The 9,607-nt window shown below is 63.9% G+C and overlaps 1 protein-coding gene across 1 annotated transcript; it reads right to left on the bottom strand.

Annotated features, from left to right (window-relative positions):
* Positions 1–449: 449 nt before the first annotated feature.
* RNF208 (ring finger protein 208) lies at positions 450–4,713 on the bottom strand. The gene is made up of 2 exons (XM_065737705.1): positions 4,165–4,713; positions 450–2,987 (listed from the first exon to the last, which is right to left on the bottom strand). Exon 2 carries the CDS (start codon positions 2,404–2,406, stop codon positions 1,585–1,587), a length of 822 nt encoding a protein of 273 aa, XP_065593777.1. The 5' UTR covers positions 2,407–2,987; positions 4,165–4,713; the 3' UTR covers positions 450–1,584.
* Between the last annotated feature and the right edge of the window lie 4,894 nt (positions 4,714–9,607).

The raw sequence follows: 9,607 nt of genomic DNA, 5'->3' as shown, positions 1-9,607 counted from the left end.
TTGCTCCCCTTTTGCACCGAGGACAGCCAGAAGAGTTCCCCAGGGCTGGAGAGCTCAGCACTGCTGCGTGGCCCAGCTGGATATATCCCCATCAGCAACCCTACTGCTCCCTGGGAAAGGAGCTGGGTGCTGCCTGCAGGTGCTGTTTGCTCAGGGTACAGCCACACTGCATCCTGCAGAACATCCTCCCTTGTGCTGACCCTACAGCCCGGCCCTGCTCTTGCAGTGGTGCTACTCTGGGGGCCCCCGTGTCCCCTCTGATCCATGGGGTTGGCTTTGGGTGGGCAGGGGATGAACCAGAAGGGGATGTGGCTGCCCCTCCTCCTGGGGAAGCCCATCCTTGGGGTTCGCCCTCATCACTGGTGCCCCACACACCACGTGGGGAGAGGGTGTGTTGTCTTGCTGGAACAGCCCCTCTGCCTCACAGCATCACACCCCGACACTCCTGCTCACCCTTCGTTCCAATATAATCTTTATTGGGGAGACTGGTTGGGGTTGAACAAGGCCGGGTATAAAACATGGTCATCGTCACAACCAGCGGCAGGAGGCGTTGGCAGAGCAGAACAGAATCGGGATTGGCCCCCGTTCCCCGTGCCCCCAGCTCAGGGCAGCGAGCAGTGCCAGGGCATCGCCTGCCCCCCAGCTTCGCAGGCCCAACCTCGGTGGGAGCTGTGCTCTGGGGGCTGCTCCCACATCCAGATGCCTGGGGTGGGAGGGGGCAGCTCCATGGGGCCCCGGTTCCCCCAGCCCCAATGTCCTGAGGGCCATATGCTGGAGCTCAACCTCCTGCCCTGGTGCTGCGGTGCTGCGGTGCTCAGCCCCACGGCAGCACCTGCAAATTATGGCTTTTCTTTTTTTTTTTCTTCTTTTTTTTTTTAATTCTTTTTTTTTTTTTTAGCTCTTTTGGCAGCAAACTTCCCCCTCCAGGTGCTCTGAAGAAAGCAAGACCGTGCATTGGAGGTGCTGGGCACAGGGTCCCTTGCAGCCCCGGGAGGGTGGGTCACAGAGAACGGGTGCAGCTCAATGCCTTTGTGAACACGTAGCGGCCTGGGACAGACAGGGAAAAATCCTCCAAAACGAGGATGAACAGCAGCTTTCCTCAAGGGCCGGCAGAGGGCACGGCCGCGTGTCTGCTCGGTGTGGCTGCGACTCGGGCACACGGTGTGTGGCCGCTGAGACGAAAGCTTTGGCAAATAAATTACAGAGAGGGGGGCGGTGGGGCTGTCCCGGTGCCCACTGCCGGGCACAGCATCCCCTGGGGACTCCACGGCCATGGGGTGATGGGAACGGTGCCACCAGCAGGACAGCGTCCGTTCCGGAGAGAAGGAGCCCATGGGGGGTGCTCAGTGCTGGGGATGCACGGGGCCGTGCCGTGCCTCCACGTCCCTTTCCCCACCAGCACGGGTGCACGAGGGGCTGCCACCGGCTCCGTGCCACGTCCCAAGCAGCAGCATCCCCATCACCAGCCCATGTCCGTGGCTGTGCCGTGGGTCGGTGCATCCCCTCCCTCACAGAACACCCCACGCCGGGCGCTGCTGGCACACGCAATGCTGACCTCTCCCTCCCGGGGCCGGGGCGCGGGGCTCACATGATGGTGCAGGAAGACAGCGGATTTCGGATGTGGCAGGTGCAGGCGGCCCCGCAGTACTGGCGGAAGGTCTGGTAGCAGCTGCGGTCGGTGTCGCTGCTCCACTGCACGGGGTTGGCAGCCAGGGCCTCGGCCGGCAGCCTGTTCAGGATACTGGTGTTGACGGCCAGCGCCGCCAGCCCATAGTCGGTGAAGAGCACGGTCTCCCGCTTGCAGGTGGGGCAGGAGATGAACTTGTACTTGGGGCACGACTCGTAGAGGATCTGCAGGCACTCCTCGCACACCGAGTGCAGGCAGGAGAGGATGCGCGGCCGCTTGTTGGTGAAGTTGTACATGTGGCCGCAGGTGGGGCACTCGAGGGGCTCGCAGGGAGTCGAGGGGTGCAGCACGTACTGGTTGACGATCACCTCGTCCGACGGCGGCTGCCGGTGGTAGCACACCTCCGAGCTGCCCTTCCGCTGGCCCTGGTACCCGCGCTCACGCCGCGGCAGAGGGGGAGTCCGGGGCAGCGGCAGCGGCGTGGGGGTGGCATCCAGCGCGGGGATGTCCCCGCACGCCTGGTTGACGATGATCTCGGACTCGGAGGGCCACGCGCGTTTGGCCACCAGGGGCGGCTCGCGGCGTGGGGCGGGCGCGTAGCGCGGTGGTGCCGCCTGCAGCTCCGAGAACTTCTCCGGGTGGATGATCTTCATCGCCTCCATTTTGATGATGACCTGTTGCCCTTTCAGACACGACATGAGGATCGTTTTCACATTACCGTCCGCTGCTCTGGGGTCTCCGAGGGACGCCTGCATGAGGCTACACCATGCCGGCAGCATGCAGCGCTTTCAGTCTTGTTCTGGAGCAGGAGCACAGTGGGCAGCTGGCGGTGCGGGCGCACATCCTGGGGATGGGGGGACGTGCGGGGGCTGCGTCCCCTGCTCCGGCCGCCCCAGGGTGCAGGAGGGAAGGCGCTGCTCACGGCCGCATCCTGCCCACGCTGCCTTTGAGGATGCGCTCGGGCAGGCGATCAAAGCGTCTGCTCCTCACGGGATGTCAGCGTGACATCGCTGTCAGCAGCGGTGTCAGTGGCAGCTCCCCTTGCCTCCCCACTCCGGGAGGGGGAGCGGACGCCCGCGGTGCGGGGCAACGCGGGACAGTGCAGGGCAGGGGGGCACTGCTGGTGCGTGGGAAGTGCAGTGGGGGCAGTGCCCGCCTCCACCTGGCCTGGATTCCTGCGTACGCCGTAGGGATCCTCGTGGCGTTGGTGCAGATTCCTCGGTGCTGACTTGCTGGATCTTCCACTCGCTGTCACCGTGGGCTCCCGCAGGGCATGGGGGTCATCCCACCCGGGGCCGGGGCTGCCACGTGCCTTCTTGTCGCGGTCGGTCCTTCTGTCCCTGGCTCAGCTGCGTTCTCGCTGCAAATGAAAAGCGAGCGGATGTTGGCTGCCGCGCTCCCCGGGGCTCTGCCCGCACGATGCTGACGGCGGCTGCGTGCCTCCATCCCGCGGTTCGCACTCTCGGCACCGTCCCTACCGGTCCCTCCATCTGCCCCTCACATTTCCCCCGAGGCCCCTCCTGGGAAGGGCCCCGCAGAGCCCTCAGCCCCGAGGGATGCGCCCCACAGCGAGGGGTCCCCGTGCCCACAGCGGCACACACAGCACATTCCCGGGGGGGATCCCGCCGGCCCTCCTCTGCTCAGGGCTCTCGCTCACGTTTAGCCCCTCCTCTGCTCTGTGGATCTATTTTTACCTCTATCGCGCGCTCCTGATCTGTCCCTGCTACCATCCCTCCCTCCTTCTCCTCCTCCTCTCCCCCTCCTCCGCTCCCTGCCCTCGGCCCGGGATTCGGGGTCGGGGGAGGTGGGGGGGGGAGGGGAGAGCCCTGGGGACATTTTCTGCGTGGGACAGCGCGGGGACAGCCCCCCCCCCACTCCCCCGATCCGGGAAGTGTGAAGGCGCTCTGCTGTGCTCTCCACCATCATGCCGCAAATCCTGTTAGCAGGACGCCTGCTCGCTGCCAGGCCTGACGGAGGGGGCCAGGGGGGCCATCTGCTTGGGGAGGGGGCAGCGGCGGGCTCAGCCCTGGATACCCGAGAGCTGTGGGAGATCGAGCCCGGCCGACCCCGAGGGGTGACCCGCGGAGGGAGGGGGTTGGGGCTGAGCTGCAGTGGGGCCCTGTGAGCATCCCGTCCCGCACCCCGCACCCCGCGGGCAGCCCAGGAGCCCTCGCACACGCAGCCCGCACTCACCCGCAGCAGAGCACGGCCACGGCCATCCGGGCAGCGTCCGCCGTCACACCCCTCCGCGCACGCCCCGCAGCGACTCCGACCCCCCGGGGCGACGCAGCCCCCCCACCCCCACCCCCCCGGGCTCTCCGCACACCCGGCCCCTGCGCTCCGCTCCCGGCGCAGAGCCCCGCAAAGCCGCAGCCACGTCCGCAGCCCAGCTGTGCACGCACACATGTGCACGGACGCACGCACACACGTGCGCATACATACATGTGCACGTACATCCATGCACACACATGTGTCCCCGCGCACACGCGCGCCTGCGCGCCCGCGGGGTGATGCTCCCGGCCCGCGGCCGTCCGTACCTGCGGGGCTGCGGCTCTGCGGACGCTGCTCCGGACGCGGGGTCCCGGTGCGGCCATGCGCTGCTTTCCGACCCCGCTCGGTGCGGCTAAAGGTTATCTGAAAGGCGCGGGGATGCGGCTCCGGCTCCGCAGGGATGCTGCCGGCTCCGCGCAGCCTCCCCCCGCTTCCCACGGCCCCTCCGCAGCCTCCGCTCCCAGGGTTGGGAAGGGGGGGCGGTGGGGGGGGTGGGGGGGCGAGACGATCCTTCGGACAAAGGCCCGGGGCCCCGCAGAGCTCCTCAGCCGGGCAGCCCCCCGTCCTCGGCCCCGCCGCCCCCCCGGCCGCCGCGCCGTGCCCCGCCGAGGGCTGATGCAAGCGGCCGCCGGGCTGAGGGGGGGGCTCGGCAGGTGCAGGCGGGCGGCTCCGCGCGGTGCCGGTTCCTTCCCCGCTGTCCCGCGGGGCTCAGCGCTGCCGGCGGCGCGGCCGCGCTCCCTGCGCGCTCCCGGCGCCCGCAGTGCCGCTGCAGTGGTGCAGCCGGCTCACATTTCTCTCGCTCAGCAGCGGCAGCGCGGGGCCCGCGGCCGCATCGCCCTCCGCCCCGCGCCCGCCCCCTCCGCACGCCGCCGCCCCCCCGGGGCTCGGCCCCGCTTCCTTCCTGCCCCCCCTCCCCCCACCACGCTGCCCCCCCCGGGGGGGTCCGCCCGCTCCGAGCCCCCTGCCGAGCGGCTGCAGCGGGTGGGGGGGGGGGGATACAGTGACTCAGCATTGTGCCGCTGGTGGGGGCAGATTTGTTGGGGGGGGGTGGGTTAGGGAAGCAGCCCACGGGGATTTCCTCGTGTCCCACGCGGGATTCGAGGCCGGGGAACGGTCTGAGTCTATGGCACGCTGCCCACCCCGGCCCTGCTGCTGGGCCTGCCCCACGCAGCCCGCCTGCAACCCATAGCCCCATTGCCGGTACTGCGGCCCGGCCCTGCCCATAATCCCCCCCACGCACCTGAAGTCCTGCACTGAGCATCATCCCGCACCCTGGAGCACGGGGTGCGGGGCCTGCCCGCTGTGACAGAGCTTCGCTGGGCGCGGCGTGGTGCGCGGCTCCGGGCACCCACCGCAGCATCAGGAGAGCTCCTTCCCCTCCCTGGCTGCAGTGCCCGTTTCCAGCCACAGACCTCGGTACTGGGGTCCCTGCTGAGCCCACGCCTCAACGAAATTCCTGAGCTGTGGGGTCTGGGGCTGCACTGGGACCAGAAATGGGCACCGTGCCTTCACACTGCCTCTTTCACGTGTACGAAGCCCGTGCATTTTCAGCTTTGTCCCCCTGCAGCTGCTGGTCCCTCCCAGTGCCATTCTTTGATCACCATCCCAAAGTGGCATGGGGTTATTGCCATCCCACAGCCTCACGATGCCAAACAGCCATTCCCTTCATCTTCCCTGTCCTCCATGCCATTTTTTTTTGCATAGTTTCCTGCTGGCATTTTTGGATGCAGATAGCAAGAACCTATGTGTTCTGCCTGAACTCACAGAGCAAAGGAAATTGCAGGAAGTGAGTGAGTGTGGGCCATTTTCTGTTATTAATTCCTGTGGCATCCCCATGCTGACCCAGCCACGCGCAGTTATTACGCTGCTATTTGGCGAGTTAAGCAACAGCTCTATTTAAAAACAATCACAAATGCTATCAGGGATCCTTCCTGCTGAGTAGGAGTGTGTGGTGCCAAGGCACCCATTGCTTCTCAGCATCACACATCCATCGTTTCCAAACCTCGACGTTGCAGGTGTGGTATAAGTTGTAGCATGAAACACTTGATGAAACACTTGGTTATGCCGTAGGATAACCTGACCCTACATTTCTTCCTCGTCATCTCCAGCACCCCAGATGTGCTCAATCCATCCACACACTCAGCACTTCATTGCACATCTGGATTAACCATGCGTTCAGTGCTCTAACAGGATGGTTGTTGGTCCAACAGGACAAGTGCCACCAGCCCCAGCACAGTGCACCCACCTGGCACCGAGCTCCCTTCTCACACTGTGCTGTGTCCTCACAGCCGCGTGCAGCACCTGCACTGGCGATGATTCACGTCCTGTCTGCTTGCTGCCTGCCACCCTTGTGATGGAGTTTGTTTGTCCAGGTCTTGTGCACATCAACAGCTCATTCCAAAACCCATTGCTCCATGCAATGACCAGGTTGTGTGCAGGTGAATCACTCAGCATGTTGATAACGCACCCAAAAATGAGTTCATTTCAGAGAGCAGCTGTGCTCAGCGGGGCAGGACCAGGTACCTGGTGCAGTTTGTCCCCATGGGGTTGTCTCCTCCCTCCTGCTCAGTGATGAGCATCAGTGGGATCAGCACAGGACCACAACCAGACCCGGCTGAGGTGGCATTGCTGCGATGGCATGGGGTGATCCCAGGTGGAGCAGGGCCAGGGTTGTGCTCCCACATACGGATGCTTGCCTTGGGTGAGCCAACACAGCTCTGAAGGAGGAATGCTGCTGGAACATTGGCCAAGGAGGTGGTGGAATTCTTGCTGCAAGCTGCTATTTCTGCCCCGGTTGCTGTTTGCAGCAGCAGTGTGTGGGCTGGAGGCTGTCGGGCCCTGACCATTTACTGCCCCTTGCACTTTTTGAATGTGTCTGCAGGGGGTTAGAAGTGGTCCTTTGTGGGCTTCTAGCCCTGTACACAACCCTCAGTGTGAGAAATGCTGTGCTCAGAATACCTGTGAAGTGCCTGACCACCCATGGCTCACCCCTGTGCTGCCACACACAGGCCTGGGGGCTGCAGGGACGCTGATCTTGGTACACATGTGGTCCCTATGAGTTCCAAAAGCCCCACAAGGATCCCAGGAGCAATGAGAATTATTTTTACAATTCAATCACACTGCTGGTGCTGCACATCCACCACTCACTGGGGACCCCCCAGTGTCCCATGACAGGATGGCATGGATAAAGATGGGGAAGGGAAACCAAGGCAGTGGGGTCTGACGGCCATCCCCTCCCTCCTGGCTGTGGTGACCCCCATCCCCCCCAGCTCCTCTCCTGCAGACGGGGTGTGCTCAGCTGTTAGGGCCTCAGGAGCGGTGCTGTGGCTTTTCCCAACTCTTCTGCTGGGAGTCGGTGGAGCAGCCCTGGTGCCTGCACTGCTGGGTGGGGGGGACACACCATCTCATTGTGGCTGTGACCCTGCTGTCCCTGCGGGGCTTTGTTCGGGTCCCCAGCAGTGTATGGGCACAGCCCCAAGCTTCCTGCTATCACACCTGCCCAGCTCGGGGCAGCCCATACACACAGCACTGCATTGCATTTCCAGCTCACTTGGGGTGAAATTGAACCCGAGGGTTTTGCTTTACCCCGTGGGAGCAGTGTGGGTGTGCAGCTGCCTGCCCAGCTCTGCGGCTGTAGAGGTGCATGGGGCCCTGTGTGCCTGAGCCTTTGCTGTGGTTTGAGCAGGGCTGAGCAGAGCGTGCAGCACGCAGAGCTGCACCACAGGGCTCAGCACAGCAAAAGAGCAGAGGTGTGCAGAGCTGGGGACAGGTTGGGGCCTGGGGAGCTGGGAATTCCCCAGCATCACACTGGGCAGCACCCAATTCCCACGGGAGAGTGCTACCTCCTGCATGGCAGCAATGGTTGTGGGGTGCTCCAGCAATGAAGTGGTTTACAGTGCTGATGGGCATCACCTGGCATTGGGTTTTCCACTGTTTCTTCCCTCTTATTGATTTCTTCCATCCTATGGTGCTCCCGTGCAAGTGCAAGGAACAGAGCTATCACTCCAGGGCCAGCTCCAGGTGAAAGCCAGAACGGAGAGCTGCAGCCTGGAATGATCACAGCTGCCCGGAGCGCTAGAGAGCCACCAATGGCAGCACTGTGACAGACCTGCACTGCCATTAACCGACACTGCATGTCAGGGGCACGCGTGGATCTGGGGAGCACGGAAAGCTGTGCAGAGCCCCAGGCACCATGCAGCCTGCAGGATGCTGAGCAGTGGATGAGGATGAGGAGTCCAATGAGGATGAGTCCTGTGGATGAGGATGAAGGTGCTGCTCTGAGCACACACCCAAGGGTGAGTGCTGAACAGGGCTCTGCCGACGTGTGATGGGGTCACAGGAGGACCCTGACACACACGTGTGGTGCAGGAGGCTGCAGCAGCACGGGGCTGCCAGGCTGCACGAGCCCACTGCTCACAAACACAGCAGACACAAATGGGAGCAGACAGGCCGACTCAGGCTGCCAAGCTCCAACCCTGGGAGCCCAGGGCTGCTGTCAGCACGAGACAGGGTGCTCGCAGCCCTCCCAGCAGCACTGCACTGCCTGCACTGCGACGCTATGTCCTGGTGTGACTGCAGTGTGGTCCTGCTGGTGGGGCTCACCCCTGCACTGCCACTGTGCAGTGGTCTCTGCTCACCCTATCCTCATGAGCAGAAGATGTGAGGTCTGCCTGCCCTGATGCACAGGGGATGCACATTGCCAGAGTGCAGGAAAAAATGCCCTGCTCCACCCAGGGGGTGTTCCTGCTTGGAGACCCCCAGCACCACCCCAGGGCTCAGGAGGGGAAGGTGGCCCCACAGCACAGGAATGGCTGTGTCAAACCACAGCCCCAGCCTGTGATGGTGAGTGGAAACTTCATGAGCCTGCCCCGGGCTGTGGGAGGAAGGTGCCAGCAGTGGTGTGTGGTATAGAGGAAGGCAATGGGCTGTACCCACGCCGCCTGGCCCTTTGAGGTTGGGTATGGATGGAAACAGTGCAGTATGAGGCAGCCGATGCTGCAGGGCTGGCAGCTGCAGGACCAGGCACTGTCATGCTCATCCTCCCACCAGATTGCACAGGGAGTTACAGCCTCCAGGAATCACTTCGGCACAATTCTCCATATCCCACCCCAAGCAAGCAGCTCCGTATCAGGTGCCAGTGTCCCCATGGCGGTGGCCCACGTCCCTCCATGAGCAGAGCTGATGCCACCACCACGGAGAGGGAAGAACAGGGGTCTGTGGTGAGCCCGCAGCAGGGAGGGGCACGGCTAATTGGGATAATTGCTACAGCAGCCAAGGGGTGAGCGAGGAAGGGGAAGGCCGGTGAGTGGCAGCAAACAAGGAGCCCTTGTGCATAGGCGGCCCTGGCACGCGGCCCCGGCTCCTGCCGGCAGCGAGAGCCAAACAAACGGGGACTGTTTGAGCCGAGCGAGGACAAGCGGGCGGCAGGACAGAAAGCAGAGCTCTGCTGGGAGCGAGCCGGAGCTAAGGGCCTGGCTGGGAGCTGGGCGCTGGGCAGGCCCCTTGCTCCTCATGGGTACGGCGGCCCTGCTCCAGCCCAGGTCCTTGCTGGGGACGGGGTGCTGGTGTCCCCACGCTGTCCCTTGGGTGAGGACAGGTGGGGCAGTGGCAAAGTGCTGGGAGGCCCCGGGTCAGCACAAAGGTGACAGCTATTCCCTTCCCACTGAGGCTGACCCCAGTACATGGAATTCCTCCTCATGGAAAAAAATA

This window comes from Cyrtonyx montezumae, unplaced genomic scaffold (genome assembly GCF_038088225.1).
Source record: "Cyrtonyx montezumae isolate F1298 unplaced genomic scaffold, pur_monq_1.0 scaffold_20, whole genome shotgun sequence".
Classification (NCBI taxonomy): Eukaryota; Metazoa; Chordata; class Aves; order Galliformes; family Odontophoridae; genus Cyrtonyx; species Cyrtonyx montezumae.
This window is presented reverse-complemented; position numbering and strand designations above follow the sequence as displayed.

Coding starts and splice junctions, on each gene's coding strand:
- RNF208 (XM_065737705.1), bottom strand. CDS start 2,406: ATGCTGCCGGCATGGTGTAGCCTCATGCAGGCGTCCCTCGGAGACCCC.